This window comes from Teleopsis dalmanni, chromosome 2 (genome assembly GCF_002237135.1).
Source record: "Teleopsis dalmanni isolate 2A chromosome 2, ASM223713v2, whole genome shotgun sequence".
Taxonomy (NCBI): Eukaryota; Metazoa; Arthropoda; class Insecta; order Diptera; family Diopsidae; genus Teleopsis; species Teleopsis dalmanni.
In genome coordinates, this window is record NC_051847.1 from 199,554,350 (window position 1) to 199,572,975 (window position 18,626).

Sequence of the window (18,626 nt, forward strand, 5' to 3'; positions counted from 1 at the left end):
AATAACCGATCAGGGTACATATAAGCAGTGAATATGTTTAAGACATGCTCTTTAACTATGAATTATCATTTTATTTTAAAAAAGTAACTAAGAGTTGAGTCTGCTTAATATCGTTAAGAACAATTCTATTGAATTTACACTTCTTTAAGACTCTTATGTTAAATATAATAAACCATTAAAGCACTGCTGGAAGAATTGGATGAAATAGCCAATCCCCAAAGTTTTCAAACGTATGACTCATTTTATTTCAAACATATATAAAATTATGATGAGTACCTATTTTTTTTTATTATTTAAAGTTAAGAGTGTTTCTTGAAAGTTAGCATTCTGATTTACTTAATGTGTAAAAAAGAGTTTTTCAAAATACTGTCAAAGTATCTTGACATACCTTATTAGATAGAATATAACAACAGTAATTAAGATAACAATATGTACCTGACCTGTACCTGTCTCTTTAAATAGTTTCATATAAGGTAAAATCTGTTACAGGAAATATAATATTCAGGCTTAGTAAGTACTAGATTGACGAGTACTTTAAACTATAACTGATATATTCTTTTTGAAATCTATTCATTATGCACTTCTTTATAGTTTAAACCAATTGCCAACATAATACTTATATTTTTAAATTATTGTTACTAACTTATATAAATTTTATTCGAATATCAGAATTACTATTAATATTTTAGTACTAATATTATTTAATATGTTCAACCATTCCTAACTTTTTTGTTATTTATATATAAAATGGAAACAAATTTAACTCTAAACTTAAAGTTATTAAATTTCTAATTTGTGCAATCAATTTTGGACAAAAATAGCATTCGATTTTTTTTCCTAAATGACCATAGAGCCCATTAATAATCCCCATTAATGAAACGCGCTGCTCATATGAAAGTTAAAAAGTTGCTTCAACCGAAGTTGAATTATTGCCGCTAATAGGAAAACACAACGGCTGATCCTGCCTTATAAATTCAGAAATATGTTTCCACTTGCGGGAGACGTAGCAATGTAATATGAAGCACACTGCTCTATGAGCCAGGACTTGTTAGTAATTCAACGAATTTCTGATTGTAGTTTGGTCAGTTCAACCGAGCGCGTTTGCATAGATGATTAACTGATTTACTGCATTTCGGTCATAATGCAAATAAGCGGACAGAGATGGAATATTTCGGGAGCGCTTATTCCTTGTTTGTGTATATATGCATGCATGTGAATGTAATTGGTTTCATATATATGTATGCTTATGGTTTTGTTTGGTAATGACTTTGAGAAATGATATGTTTGGCTTTGTGGTCATATAAGACAGCGAATCATTCGTAACAAAAGCATATTTGATAATACAAACAATCAGCGCCGCTATTGGATTTTGGATAGTTAAAGTGTTATTTATTGCAAGGGATTGAAATAGCTTAAGATTTGTAAAAAAAAATTCAAAATTTAATAAATATTAGTTTTAAAAATGTGCATTGTAAGATTAATATATAAATTGCTTATAAATAGAAAAAAATCTCAATATAAGTTTATCATTGCTTTACAAAACGAAAGTATTAAACTTAGGTTTTCTAAATAGTCAAGGTTATATAGAGATAAATATTTTACAAGAGTATTTCAATTACAAAAAATTTCCTAGAAATAATTTTTACTTGTTTTTAGTCCACAAGTCTCTTTGGAACGCAATGTTCTAAAAATCTACGCGCTTATATTACATATATATATATATATATATATTCGGTTATGTTGGCATGAATCTGCAATTTTTCTCTCAGGATGATGTTGGTACCCTTAAATTTGGTAACATTAATCCAACTATGTGATATAATACAAGTATTAAAGGTGGCATTCATGCTAAATATTTTGTTATAGCAGCTGTATAATTCTTCGCTCGTGTAAGAAGTTATATAGATTTTAATATTTAAATAAGTTATATGAGTGAAATATCTGAAAAATACGCTATGTGAAGCTTTTTGACAATAAAGAAGTGAAATTACTGCAAAAACATGCCAAAAAAGTCGTACGGTTGCGTCGTACGATGAGGATGCTGTGAATGAATGTTAGAGCAGAAGTGGTTTGCCCGATTCCGTTAGGCTATTTTTAAAGTCAAAGGTGTACATCGCTTTGAGGCTGAAATTCAGTAAGGGGTTATCATTATAAGTTATATTTACTTGAATTTAAGCAAGTAAGTAAGTAGCTACACCTCGCTCTGTGTACACCTCGTAAGTCACCAAAATAGTCGATTAAACTTTGCAGCTGGTGGAGCACCACCGACTTGGAACCTATCAAGAGATAGCGAAGGCACTAAACATCAATTACGCTGTGCAAAAAAACTCAATTAATGCAAAGAAATTTGATTAACCGAGTAACCATCAATGAAGTCCCGTTGGAACATAACTAATTCGAATTATTTTTAAAGCGAGTTGTTAAAGACAATGCAAAATGGATTAAATAAGAGAATATTCAATGCAAGGGATCATGGTCAAAGTCCAAACCCCCTATATGAACGACTTCAAAGTCAAAACATTTTACACATACGACTTCTTTACTATAAATTCTTTTAATTCCATATTTTCATAAAAAGAAACTCTCCACCAATGCATACACCAATGCGCCATCTTTAAAAATTTAAACGGGAAGTGCAAAACTAAGCAGAAAAACACGAAATTCATTAGATTTTACATTATTATTTTGAGTGGCTGTAAATTATTTACAAAAATGTACACACACATATACACCCACATGTATGTTTGTTTACTTTCCAATGCATGTGTAATGCTATTTACGAGCTAGCATGTGTGTTGTTGGACCTTAGCTTCAAACAAAAAATGGCTTAATGTGCACGTTTTACTGTCCGTTTTGGGCCTGCAGAGCCGAAACTACACGAACTAATCTGCATTTCGTTCCACAAGGAATAGCAACGTGAGCAGCAGTGAAATCTTAATATAAACACGAAGCACTGACATAAGTTTATACCGACACTTGCATAACATGCATGTGGAAGAGTATAATTATAGCGGCATCACACACACTCACACACACACACACATATACACTCGAAACCATTAGCATGCATATGAACTCAGTTATAAGCTGCCTTTGTCAAGGCATTCGTTTCGTTATGTTTGGTAATCGTCGTGACGTAAGCTTGTGTTTGTATTTGTGTGTGTATGTAGGAGTACATGTGTAAGTATTTCTGGTTTTACTTGTGGATGATTTATGGAACTGAAGCTCGTAACTGCTTTAACAATTACTTTGTTGCTCGAGCTGTGCAATGATGATTCCTACAAAATGACTGAGCAATTACTTTATTGCATTGTCTTAAGATATGTGCGTGTGCATATGTTTTGATATCTTAAATCAACTGTTTCAAGTTTGGTTTACTCATTTTAATTACTTTACGCTGTATTTTATTTTTTTTTTTTTACAATGTTAATAGTTATTTTGATGCTGTTAGGAACAAACTGTTGCGGATATGAATTTACAGTTTTATGGTTAAGAGGAAGTTTCTCCTTTATTGGATGTGAATGTATGGAGTTATGCATGTAAACATACTTTATGTAAAAGCATATTTATCATATAATAGAAATAGATATACAGAAATATGTATGCTACGTATAATAGAAGCAACAGATATACTTATCTATAACATCAAGTATTGGAGTTAGTAGGACATAAATTTAATTTCACTTTTCACTTCTTATTGCAAAAGACGTATTTAAATTACTTTAAAACAGAATTAAATTATATTAAATAAATATAAAATAGTTAGTTAAAATAGTCAGTTAAAGTATATAGAAAGGTAGTTGACGAGCTAAATTACTAGATAGAGGAAGATAATGACGGTATGGAAAAGCAGACAGTTTGACACGCCTTAGTGTTTTCCTAGGGATGTCGGTTTATGTTCCCTTGAATATCGTTTCAAGAAATACTTATTTTTAGTTTTTTCACCTTGGCAAAAATGGATGGTAGATATTTCGTTCATATGTAACTTCCCACTTCCGTTGGGAACTAGTACCCTGTTTATTTCTAAATTTCCCAGTTAACCGCGCTTTCATGTAAAAAGATTATATCTTGAAAACTCACTTAAACCGACTGCATGAATACTGCAATGGTTAGTGCAGTCTTGTCTGTTCATTGGTGTATAGAAACTCATCCCTTCAATATACACTGCAGAAGCTGTGGAAACTTACAGAAAAAAAAATCTGAATAGTTTTTTGTGGATGCTTATTTCTTGTCTTCAGGAGAGAAAGGTTTTTAGGGAAGTACTTTTTTACCAGTTTGTCGGATTATTTTCCTGTAAGAACTAAGCGCTACTTTTGCTTCCCTTAAAGACGACTATACTTTTTAATGAAAATGAATTAAAATTCTTATTGAGTGCTCTTGATGCTTACGAATATATTCGTCTCCTTGGAAAAAACTCACAAAATTTTTTCCCGAGATACGGGTCTTCTTATTTTATGAAAGGAGCTCATAAAAAAAATTTCAGCCAAATCGGGGATCATGAGGTCTTTTTTTGCCAAAATCCGTCCGGCTTGTAAAAGAATGACCCATATGTTATTGTCAATTTAGATTTTAAGTATAATTCTGTAATCAGTGTTGTATGAATTTTTAACAATCAATAATAAATAATAGTAATTATATTGTACTTTAAGCAGTATCTAATATCTTTTTCTAAGTAAAATTTATATAATTGCACAACAAAACAAAAAATATATATATAACAAGTACTCTTAAGGTTAGATTATTTAATGAAAAACTAAAAAGATATTTTGTTAAGAGATCAGATTTAGTTTATACATATAATTACAAGATGATATCGAATCTATATCCATTATAACTAATGATATTTCCTAAAAACCGATGAACGCAGGTAAAATAACATTGCAAATAGTCGTATTAATATTCTTTTCATAAGTTCTCACAATATTTTCTCATAAGCCCATAAGCATAAAATACTACTTTTTCGTTACGAACCTAAAAAAAAAATAGCAAAAATTGTAAACAAAAAAAAAAATTACCTAAAATAATTTTCCTTAAAACGAAGCTGCGAAAATTTGCTTATTAATCTCTTACAAACAAAATAAATTGAATTAAACAGTGAAAGTAATTTACTTTCACTTACTTCCTACTCATTACTATGCAAATCCCACAAGCCCGGCAGATAGGCCAGTTACGTAGAAATAAAATAATTAAATAAAATAAGAATAAATTCGTTAAAAGGAAGTACAACAAAATTTTGCCAAAAAAGGAGAAAAGTTGGTGAAAGGAAAGTAAGGATAATACATATATATTGTATATATAATAATAATAATAAAGATGCACAAACCTTTTTAGTCCAATATATCGACGGCACGGGATTACCAGAGCCTTTGCATTCCAAAGTAATTGGACCGCCTTTACGTGCCTGTAACTGACCGGAAGTGGGAATGGCGCGTACACTGGGCGGAACTGTAAGCAGATATTAAGAGTAAAAGTTTTAGACGACAAATAGATAAATTTAGTTAAATATTATAACCATGTTTTTTGTAGGTTGTAGAAAAAGGGAAATAGTTGGTTAAGAATGGAAGGATAAGCTATTTTTGGTAATATCACATAAATGCGCACAGATTTAAAATAAACTTTCTGGCAAGTTTTTACAGGAAAATTCCATTGGATTTAACTTATTTTTTATTTATTTTTTTTTGTTGCTTGCTTTTTCTGTATCTTTTATTAATTAAAATAAAATTTTATTGACTGAAGCATTTACAAATAATGTTGAGTGAATCATTTGTGCATAAATTAAGGAAAGTTATTTAAAAATTCATGTACTGCCATTGCCGTTTCAGCTGAGCGAAAAAGTTTTGTTGGCATAATTTGTAATTATTTTCTATAAATGGCAGATTAAGACGCATTTAAGTGTGATTAATTGAAAATTAACGAAATCAGCAAAAGTGTTCATAATGAGATTAAATTACTTAAGTAGAATTTAATTGTATATTCAATTTGTTGTAGTATTAAGAGTGTAGAGTTTGGTGCCAACTTTTATCAATCGAAAATAAATGAAATTACAATCTTAATACTGTGTAAATTGTTTTATTTTAAAATTAAATAATTTGTATTTATTATTTGAGTTTAACTTACCCAATATTTCCACTGTGTGCACTTGATCACGATTTATTTTGTCACTGATTTGACACACATAATCCCCAGCATCTTGTGGCTCTAAATCTGATATTTCTAAATTATAACCATCTATCAGTCTTATGCGCTCATCCCTTGTCACCATAATATTTGAGGCTGTAAGGACATTTGTGCCGCGACGCCACAATAAAACGAAAGTTCCTGTAAGCAAAAACGAAGAAAAACAACATTAGAAATGGGCATAAGCTATAATACTCGAAAATGCTAAATAAAATATAAATATAAATATAAATGTAAATGTAAATGTAAATGTAAATGTAAATGTAAATGTAAATGTAAATATAAATGTAAATACATATATGATTGTGTAAATGTGGCATGAAGTCGAAAAAGAAATAACAAACTCAAAGACCCAGAAATGTTAAGAAAATTGTTTGGAAAATGTTAGCACATTTATAACAAAGCATCACAGCCAGCTTATAAGGATGCTGCCAGTCTCACACACCACTACTCGTACATTTCTTAGCTACTACTTACAAACACACACACAAATGCACATATCCTTGCACAACACTTAAAGCCAACTTTCACCATATGTTATAGTTCCTTTTTATATCCTCAGGCTGTTGAGCTGCGAACATGGCCATATTTTTACAGCACGAACGCATATGTGTTCGCTTGTGTTTTACTACAACATTTACTATAATTTCACTGTTCTAGTACTATTTTTTTGTTTTCATCTCCTTTTTTGGAATAATATGCTATTTTTATATATATCCTGTTTCGCATATCCTGTTGAAAGATGTTTGTATAGAACAATTTCTTGCTTTTATAGTTTGTGCGCGCTAATAAATGACATAATCTTCCAGTCGCTCTAGAGCACTTGATTCTGGTTTGTCTTTGCTTCCTTCATCCCTCCCTTCATCCCGAGTATAGCCCACCATTTTTCGTCATGTTTACTTTTTTTAAGTGGTATTAAGTAGTTAATAATATGTTTATTTATTTATTTGGAAGTTTAATGACACTAAATTAGGTAATAATTTTATTGAAAGTGCGTGTACAGCTTTTATTTGATATTCATACTCTTGCCGTTTCACTTGAAATCCCGCCAAAGCAAATGTCTTCCGACACTTAAGTTAGGCTGTTAATGTTATTTTTATTAAGAGATTAAAGTCAAGCTATGCATAAATTGCAATATGACAGATTATGGGAAGATTTTTGACATCCTTATATTTTCGTTAGATTAGGTTTGTAAGCTTGATAGACAATTTACGTGGGTTTTGTTTATAAATAGCGCGCACGTGTATATTCCAAATAAATACATAAAAATCAGCATTTATAAAATACTCGAGTAAAGATAAAAAATGAAATGAAAGAAAGCTTGAAATAAAATTTTAATAAAATAGGAAATAAAGTAGGAAAAAATAAGGGAATAACTCTGAAAGATTATTTGAAATAATGCAATAGATTAAAAGTTATTTTTCATATAATTTCTAAAATATGGTATATATACGTAAGAAATAATAATAATACGCTTATTATTTAGTTCTATATATTGTTTATTAAATGCTTAGTGATTATTGTTGATTAAATGTTCACTGGTTAACGCAATACACTCTCCGACCGACCACAGACGACCGACTCCCTCCACCAACTGCCAACAACTGCTTGGCTTCTATTCTGTCACTATTGCTATCTGTCATGATTATAGTGATGATACCCTGTTACATATATATTTATTAAAATATATATTTTTCAAATACATTTTGACTTTTTAAATAGAGTTGCCTGAGCATGGAGTGACTGAAGTATAGTGAACACTTCTTATAGTTCTCTATAAATTAACTATAGTTCTGTCATAGATGGTAATAGTACCATTCCGGAAATAGTTTTAGAAATGGTAATAGGGAGAGGTTAAGCAGTTCTTTCTGTAAAACTGGCAATGTTTAAGTATTAATAGTTTTCTAACCACTGCAGTATTTTTAAAATATATATCGTTGCTAAAAAGAAAACTAGAATTTGCCTTGAAGTGAAAAATGCATTGCAAAAAAATGTTTATACTATCTGATACTTAATTTAATCTCTACTGCAATTGTACTTAGTTTAAATTACATAAACAATTTTTGCTTTCAGCTTTAGCTTTACAAAAATATTTGTGACTTCACTCCACACCCCACAGCCTCTTACTCTTACTTTAAAAAAAACATTTTGACCAAAAAAATTCAAAAAGAAAATTCTTGGGCGTATATGGGTTAATTACTTTATAATTAATGAACAATTTAGTTACTGAATGATTGTGAAGAAGTTCTAGCTATTTAGAGATATATAATAACATAAAAGCAGATTTAAATGCTGAATTCAGCACGATTAGGGTACTTAGTCAATAGAATGTTATTTTGATAATATTTGCTATTCCGATTAAATTTTTTCAACACTCTGTATTCCAATACTGGGTAGTTCCTCAAACATCGTAAGTCAAATCATGACATCTAGTAAACTGTAAATGTTCTTTGATTACAAACTTGACTTCTGCTGTATTTATAAGTTAGACGATTCTAAATATACATTAAGGCCTGTTGTCCGATTGTGTTAGATAAATTTATATGAATAAATATTCTTAATTCAGATCTTATTTTTAGTTTGTTACAAAAGCTTAGAGTAATAGAGTAATTGATTAACTAAAATATATTTTCTTAAACTTATATCCAGAATGGCTTTAAGCCCATTTTAGTTCATAACCACATGTTATTATGATATAATAATTCATGTGTTATTATTGTAATTTCTATCATCAATATTTAATAGTTTTCTGCTCTTAATTATAATTAATTAAATATATGTGTCCTTTATGCATTTAATTCTGTTGTGTTCTTTTTCTCTATTATAATTTTACATTTAATTTGCAACATAAAATTATGCGCCATTTAAATTGAAACAAAAAATTAATAAATTTCAGTAAAATCCCTACAATTTGGTAGACAGTACGAAAGAGAACATATGGCCATATAAGAAATCAATAAAACCTCAGCGAAGTAAGCCTTTTAAAAAAATATGCGCGTATTAATAGCAGTAAAGCATTAAATTTCATAACATTTCCCTTAGGTTAATAAAATAAATAAATATCCCAGAAATAAGGGAAACGGAAGTACACAAACTGAGTCAACAGAGAAAGAATTTTGGTAGGTACTTAAATGGCAAACTTATAAAAAGGAAACAGAAAATTTTATGCATGAATGAGCATAAAACAAAATGAAGGCAATATCAACAACAACAACAACAACAACAACAACAACAACAACAACAACAACAACAACAACAACAACAGCAATAGAAACTGCCTATATTACTTCAGTATACGTGACCTACGCACGCGGTACTGTTATGCGTACTGTACAGACAATGGGCACACTTACGGTCTTACGCTTTTACACATACGAGTATTACCGGAAACAGGAAACTAAGCATAGACACTCATGTTTTTATTGCTTTCGATTATTATTGAATGTTTATGAACATAAAAATAAATTTTTATTTTATTGTCTTTTTATTTTTGGGAGCTTTTATACTAAAATATATATTTTGCTTAACAAAAATATTACTTCACTCCTACAGGATTCAGGATGCTTCATTTTTGTTTTGGTTTTGGTTTCTTGGATTTACAGCATAAACTGAAATTCATCTCTATTAGCCATAAAAGCATAAATATCCTTATTGTTTACTGCCAATGCATAATTATGCGTATGTGTTTTATGCAGGCAAAATGAGGATGCCACATGTTTCATTCATGTGTTCGATGGTATGTGTGTGTGTGCTTTTCTGTGTACTTAAACAGTCTTGTCTTCCAATGGTTCGTCTTTATGCCGTCTTGCCTTTAGCCTCCGTATTCAATATGTCTGCTGTTGTGTTTCCTTTTAATGTGAGCCTCAAATCTAATAAAGCCATAAAAATTTAATTTAAAATTTCTGGCTCAATCACGCGAAAGTATAATTCGATATAAATTTATTTAACTTGCCTTTTATGAACTTTGAGGTTTTTATGTTCGTTATAATGTTTCATAGCTTTTTGCTATTTTTACTACAAAGCTGATTTTGTAGGATTTACTTAAAGGATTTTTTTTTTTACATTAAATCTTAATATGTTTACTCTTACTTATATTTGGAAGTTTGTGAGAATTTTTTACTCACAGTTTCGAAGTTATTAAATTTTTCACAAAATCATGTTAGATGGGATGATGGGATTATTTTTGGTATAAACATTTTGCTAAAAAATTATTCGGATTTAATAATTAGGACATAAAAAAATTACTAATAAATTAAATTTATGTTTTCATCTCAAATTTAGTATATTTACATATTTTTTATGTCGCACAATACAATGATTAAAATTACAGACAGAATTCTGTATGTATCTTTTAGGGATTATTATAAATATTCCATGAATTTGTTATTAATATATACATATATATTACAAACCAAGTTTTAAGTCTCTACACTTCTTAAAGGGGAGGACACGTAGTCCAATGAATTTTGTACGGTAATATTTCAATAAAAATGTTGAACTAGCATTTAGAAAGGGTGGAATCTTTTGACAAAGGAATATGGTTGCCTCGTATTCTTCAGTTTTTATAAACAGAAATTTTTCTGATAAGATGGTTTTCTAAACCGAACATTATTGCCGGTCCTATCCTTCCTTCTCAATCCTTTGGTCTTGACAGAGCGTGGTGACGTATTATAAAAGCACTTTTTTTTAATGGCCGATCCTATAACTGCATGGACACCAATTACTGTATTAATCTTGAAAAGGTTTAAGCTTAGAATTGATTGGCTGGCTTGTAAGAGCCTCACATAGTCCAACTTGTTTCTAAGTATACCCAGCGGGAAAAACCACCATAAAGATTGGGGGATTATAAACTCAAAGAAGAGTGACACGTTTTTAGTGAATTTTAGCAATGCGTCCAGGAAAAAAATCAATTCAATTAGAATTGCTTGGCAGGCTTGAAAGAGTCTCACATATAGTACAACTTGTTTCTAAGTATTACCAGCGGGAAAAACCACCATGAAGATTGGGGGATTATAAATTCAAAGAAGAGTGACACGTTTTTAATGAATTGCAGTAAAGCATTTAGAAAAAAATTAATTCGATGTACGAGTATGTATAAGTGCATGAAGTTCTTAAACGATTTCTATCCAATTTTATATAAACATTCGAAAACACATAAGAGGTTCAACATCTTTCAAGCCTTTTATTCACTACTAAATCACACGAAAACCACAAAAGTTCGAATCGTAGAACATGGAGTAACTTGTACATAAAAGAAATATTCTACAACTATTAAAACCAAATAGTTTATTTGCTCCAATAAAATTTTATCTCCACATGTCCACAGTATTAAATTTCATTGAGTTTTTATGATGAATTTTCTTTACTCTTTCTAGTGCAAATTTTTCCATTGCTTCCTTCCATTGCTCATATATAATCTTTAATAGTTGTTTGTCGTCGGATACATTAAACGTTAATCTTGTTTTGTATTTAATTGCAATTATTTTTCCCTGAAACAACAGAAACAAGCAATGAAACATCAAATGTTTCCGTCGGTTTTATTTTGTAATTAAATTTCTGTTATTTAAATTTTATTACTTTTGCGTGCTCATTTCGTTAGTTTACACATATTATTGTGAACAGAAAGAAAATTTAATTGTATGGCTTTATAATGCAATAAGAAGCAATTAACTAATTATTCAATATAAAATCGTAGTAAAACGATATACGCATATTTGCCTGAAAACATTCTTTCAGTAGTGAAAATACTTCTTTTCTAAAGTATAGTGAATCGTGGTTTTAACTCAGTATTCACAACTGATTGTATAAATTGATTTCTAGGTATTTCCTTTAAATTGATTTCATCAAATCATTGTTTAGCACACTAACATGACTGTTAGGCTTCAGCAAATTTGCAATTCGTGTGGTTACTGGAGTACTAACGGGGCACTGTGCCATTGCGCCTATGCTCCAACTGTGGCGAGTACCAACAAGTGGAATATACAGGAGTTGTCAAGATGAAGAGGAGGTAGAATCTATCAACTACTTATGGTGCCTATGTCCAAGACTTCAGACACGGCGACTTCAAAGTCTTCGATATCGTTTTTTCACTGGTTTGGAAGAGATAAAGAAAGCAAACTTATCGGATCTTCTCAATTTCATCTGAAAAACCAAAGGGTTTAATAAGGATAACAAAAGTTAACAACTCGTCTCTCCCGGCAAAATGTTTTGAGGGTATCACAATGGGCAATATATGCCAACGAGTGGAAGTGTTGACAATTGTCAGCATTTCCATACGCCTTCCGAACCTAACCAAACCTAACATGACTGTTGCTATTATTTTTCTCAGATATTGTTAAATAGTACATCATTTATAATTTTATTTTTATTCAAAATTTTAATATCTACTTTGCATTGTTATTAGTTCTATTTCTGCTGGACTTTCCATCCATATTTTTATGTTGACTCAGGATATAAACTCAATTGAGCAAACTTAATGTTTTTAATAAATTTATTTCAAAGTTATCATTGCAAATCAACCTCACTACTGTGGCTTTGTATTATTTTTGAATAATCCATTTCAAGTGCAGAACTCCATGAAGAACATATTACTAACAACAAAAAAAATTACATGACCACGTAATTGTGAAGAATCGCTAAAACAAATTTTTTGACAAGCCAAATATTTATCTACATCATCTAACTAGCATATATACATATGTTTACTCTGTATATATGTTGACAAGAAGTAATATTATTATTAGAGATACGTGTCGTTTGGCCATTAGTTTGTTTAACATGTTTGCAAAAAATGTCACTCATACGCCACGTGGGGTCCATATGACGTGCAACACTATAGTCTTTCACATTGAATATTTTTCGAAGAAATCGTAATTCATAATAATAAAGCATTATTCCATTATTATCAACTTAAAAAGGCATTATGATGGACAGCTCTATAAAAGGACGAAAATGCATTTTTATGTCAGAAACTGCAACTGAATCTCAGTTTGATAAATTTATGTGCAGCAAGAGTGTGGTCAGCCAACCAGGGCAGCACAAGAACACAATTTTAGTAGAAAAACAAAAAAAAAGAATAGAGTAAAATAAAGAAAAGACATGCAAATAAATAGAATAAAGTAAGGCATGTCAGAGCGAATGTAGAATGTAGGAAGAAATGAAATTTAATACGCTGCAAACTGTTGGAATAGCAAATGGAAAGGATAATAGAGCGCAAACATGGTGAAGACTATTTAGCCGCCATTAAAAGTGCACCATTACTATTGCTATTGTTGTAACTGCTACTGCTGTTGCTGCTACTGCTGTTACTGCTGCTGTTGCTGCTGCTGTTGTGTTAAGTCTCAACTGCATTTAGTGTATTTGTAGCAACAGCTGAAGTAGCAACAGTAGTAAATTTTTTTTTAGTTTTTATTTCCATTTTACTAGAAGCACTATTAGTACGCCTCATGTCACATGACATGTTGAATGTTGACATTATGTTGGCTGTATAAAGTTACGTATCATTTACTAGCTTAGACAAGTGTGTCCATAGGAGTGTATGCACAGTAAGTGCCAGTATGCTGCAGATATATTACAGAACGGTATAAAATGCAATAATACTAACTGCTGCAACAATTCTAAAAACTTTATTATACTGGCGAATGGTTTTTATTAAAGTCTTTGCTTTATAGCGTTATGTGTACTCTTTGCATACATTAATAAAGGCACTACCTCTCTCTGTATTGCAAACGAGAACGACTTATTGCCAGTTTGCTGTTTTTATCTGTATAATGCAATAGTGACAAGTGTGATATCATATAACATACTCGTATCACAAATGAAATTTAAAATGAAACTAAGTGCAGGTAAGTTGGACTAATGAAAGAAATTGCTACTTAAAACCTTCTGAAAACTATTAAGTTTCTTTCGTGCAAGAGACTATTGTCTGCTATAATTTGACTGTACATATTTTCACTTGACAAATATCTTCGTGATGGACGTTATGATTAGCATATCATAATATCAATTTCACTTATGTCTTTTACAAATGCTAAGCTTGTTGATTAGTAATTCTTTGCTAATTGGCATATTATACCTAAATCGTACAACTCAATCAATATTTGCTATCGAATGTGTCTTTATTAGTAAATTTTTAATTAATTATGTTCTTACATTCCTCGTTTTAGCATAATTAAACATGGCATTAAAAATGACAATTTAATAAATTAAAATCCATTTCAAAAGGATGAGAAAAATGAGAGAAGCGGATGTATATATAAATTATATAAATTGTTTTATATTGGCATTACACCTACGAACGTCATTCACATGCAATGTCATTTCACATTTTAAATGAAAGTGCAGCTGGTTCAGGCGCTGGTCGTTGGAATTGTGGTTCCAGTGGTGGGAGGAACTCTGGTTGCGCCTTGTTTTAAAGTCATTTTAATTAATTACTCGTTTCATTGACATCAGATGAATTATTATCGTTAATGTTGTGATATATCTTTGGTTGTTGTAATATACGTTCAAAATGATTGCTAATTTTGTTTTTTAATTTTCTTAAACATAATCATTTAATGTAATGAGCATTATTATGTTTTTTAAATATTTTATGAACAGCAGCTTTTAAAATTTATTTTTTTAAAATTTTAATATGACCTTTTTAGTAGCTACTATATACATATATATATATATATATATATATATATATATATATATATATATAATATGTATAATATATATATATATATATATATGTATGTATGTTATATGAGTTGTAATTTACAAATATTTTATATATTTGAAATAAATTTTTTTTTGTTTTAATAAAAACTTACCAAGGTTTTCAACTTGGCAGGGTAGAACCAATGTATCACCCACCACAGCTCGATATGTATGACCTCGGGATAAGAATCGTGGTTGTGGTCCTGTCAGTGATGACGTTTGTGAAGTACTTTGGGGGCGACTGTTGGTGGCTGCAAATATACAAAAAATTATAAACAATATTAGTATTTTATGTATATTAATGATTACTTAATTACTTCAACTAATATAAATTAGACTTTAAAATAAAATTTTAACTTAATTTAATAAAATTTTAACTTAACAAAATTTTAATTTTTATATCATCACATTAATAAAATGATATATTCTTAGTAAATAATACTCTTTGTGGATATAAGAAGCGTTATAGGTAGTGAACCGTTCGATAAGAACTTCAATTTAGTATTTACTAAAAATCAGTATCTGTCGTTAAATCGGACGTTAAAAGTCGATTTAATGTAGTCTATTTACTTTACTTTACTATATACATCTGGGCACTTTTATTCTTTGATATCTGGGTGGTTTCTGCAGAGTTCCACCCATCTCACTGATTAATTTGTGTGTTCATTAGTTTCGTGATTATTCAATGACTAATCTAAGATCTGCGTACCGCTTCTTGCGGTTAGTGATTACTCTGACATTCGATAGTGTTAAGTATGGCAGTCTGTCGGTTTTCAAATAGAGCTTCAGGGCTCTATCCCTTATGTATTTTTTGACCGGATCTATTCTAAGTTCCAATAGCATTTCATTCGCGCGGATGAACCATGTCACTTTGAAATGTTTTCGGAGAGCCTAACTGTGAGCAACTTGTAGTTTCTGAATAATTATAATAATTATTATAATTAATCGATAAAATAGACAAGAATTGACATTTTATTTTGAATGTTTTAAGCTAAATATTTTAACTCATAATGCTTTCAAGCGTCACTGATGATGGCTAATTGGCCATATCTGAAAGAGTTTTACGGTCCACACAAGAATCGAATTAAAAAGAAACTAAATTCTACATATTTACCCTTCTATTATTAAATAATAATAATAACAACTTGTCTTTGGTTATAATAACTTTCATTTGAAATATTTATATTACAAAATATTAAATTATTAAACTTCCTTAAAACTTATAAAAACATTAATAATTTTCACACATTTTAGCGTGTCTCATTGTCCTATTATATTCGTCCCAAAACTGAGTTCACTAGAAATACTTACATAAAAAACTTTGATAGACACGTTGAACGATTTGTCGAATATCAACGAGTTGGGTAACCAATTTAGCAGCTCCACTGACACAATGGAGTACAAAGGAAACAATCAGGATAACAACTAAAATTACAACATACAAATGTCATGTCCTTGCTCAGTGCTGTAACTTTCAGAATGTACGCATTTATAGTCGCAATGGGAATACGGAGGATCTATGAAAGTCCAGCAATACTAATACCAATAACAATTACAACTACAACAACAACAGAACATAAAAGGATATTTTTATGCTAATTGAAAGTAATTCACATGGAAATAAAGTGCGTTGAATACTCACGCTGAAGTATAAAAAATATCTTTCTATGTTAGATATTTTCTTATATTGGTATAATCGAAAATGTCTTGATTATAATCGTAAAATTTGTTTATGATTATGGAAGAAAAAGGATACAAAGAAGTAGGATTCATTCACTTTAAATAAATTTAGTGAAAAATTATGCTTCATTTGCAATGCTTAGGAATTTATTGCATGAGTATGATATTAAATATTATATATATTAAAGAGAGAATTAAGAATTACAGAAAGCCTTATCAGACAGTGATTGGTCATTAAAGAAGTTGGTCATTATTCAGTAATGCATTTTAAATAATGATAATTGCATTGCATTGTGTTTACACTATGGGTAGTTATTGTAAGAACTTAAGTCCTGTTTTAAGAAATTCATTTTATGTTCTATATAAAAGGAATTTAAAGTGCATTGCATTATATTTACACTATAAGTCATACTTATATATAAGAAATATTAAATTCAATTTTTAGGAATTAAATTTCTTTTTTAAGTACAAATTTTTTATTGCATTGCTTTGTGTTTACACTATAGGTAGTTATTGTAAGAACTTAAGTCCTGCTTGGAGGAACTCATTTTATGTTCTATGTAAAATCAATTTTAAGTGCATACAAATAATATATAAACTCAATTTCTAGGAATTTAATTTATTTTTTATGTAAAAAAAGACTTTAATTGCATTGCATTGTGTTTATACTATATATAATTGTTATTAGAACTTAACTCTTTCTTTGAGGAATTCATTTTATATTCCATGTAAAACCAATTTTAAGTACATTGCAATATATTTACACTATAAGTCATACTTATGAAATATTAAATTCAATTTTTAGGAATTAAATTTCTTTTTTAAGTAAAAAAAAATTTTAATTGCATTGTATTGTGTTTACACTATAGTTAATTGTTGCAAGACATTAATTCCAGATTTGAGAATTTTCTTTTATTTTCTATGTAAAACCAATTTTAATTGCATTGCATTATATTTACATTATAAGTCATTCTTATGAGATATTCAATTCAATTTCCAGAATTTAATTTATTTTGTATGTAAAAAAAAATTTTAATTGCATTGCATTGTGTTTACACTACAAGTAAATGTTATGAGACCTTAAGTACTACTTAGAAAATTGATAAAAATTCTTATTTATTCTATGATTTAAATAAATTTCAATTTTTGTTTAAGTTTAAAGTACTTCCAAGTAATAAAAATTTTCCTTTAAATATTCTGTAATAAAATTTTAAATAAATTCTTCACTGATCACTAATGATAAATTCTTAAAATTTTACTTATATTTTATTATTTTAATTTCTTTTTTTTTGTAAGGATTTTTTTTTTTGTTTATATTATTTCGTTTATTTTTGCTTAAAGCAGCTAAAAATAATGTTTGAAGAAAAACCCTGTGAAAATGAAAAAGGCAACCTCCAGCAATTTGTTTTATGTTGCGTATTGCCTTCAGGAATTCGCTTGCGTTATGGTTTGTGTACATTCTTATCAACACAAGCAAGCAAAAGTCCTTTCAATTAGATAACGCATAAATTTTCAAAGGCAATATGCTGTCAAATAAAAAGCCAACAAACAACACTTCCCCAAAGCTAAAAAGGAAAGTAATTCGAAAAAAACATCAATGTAAATGAAAGTAAATAAAAAAAAACATTTAAAAATGAGGAAGGAATAAACGAAATTTTTCGCAGTAAGGAAGGCGAAGGATCGATGCGACAGATACTGCCAATTTGCAAGCCAAATTAAAGGAAAAACAAAAAAATCCTGAAAGCATATGCGTAAAGAGTCCATTTTTGTTAGAGATAATAATAATATTCAGGAAAAATTTTTACTTAATTTTTTTTTGATTCAATTTATTTATAAACTTTAGTACTTAAGTCCGAACTCTACTACCTTAAATTTTAAATATAACTTTTAACATCAATTTTTATTAATAATGTCTTTAAATAACCAAAATAGATAGAAAAAGTCACCAAATACTGAAGAGGCATATGAAAAGCAGAAAAATGCTGTACGCACTAATTGTTTGAACGTAGGTAAAAACTGCACTTGCCATAGGAACTGAAATTCACGAACAAATAATGTAGTCATAC

General features: G+C 29.4%; 1 protein-coding gene across 1 annotated transcript in view; it reads right to left on the bottom strand.

The window, feature by feature from the left end:
• The window catches only part of LOC119676536 (hemicentin-1), a gene marked incomplete at its 5' end in the record, with an annotated part of 34,754 nt that extends 19,623 nt beyond the window's left edge, over positions 1 to 15,131 (bottom strand). Inside the window, 3 exon segments of the mRNA XM_038087777.1 lie at positions 5,324 to 5,445; positions 6,118 to 6,318; positions 14,994 to 15,131. Coding sequence (XP_037943705.1) covers positions 5,324 to 5,445; positions 6,118 to 6,318; positions 14,994 to 15,131 — 461 coding nt within the window.
• Between the last annotated feature and the right edge of the window lie 3,495 nt (positions 15,132 to 18,626).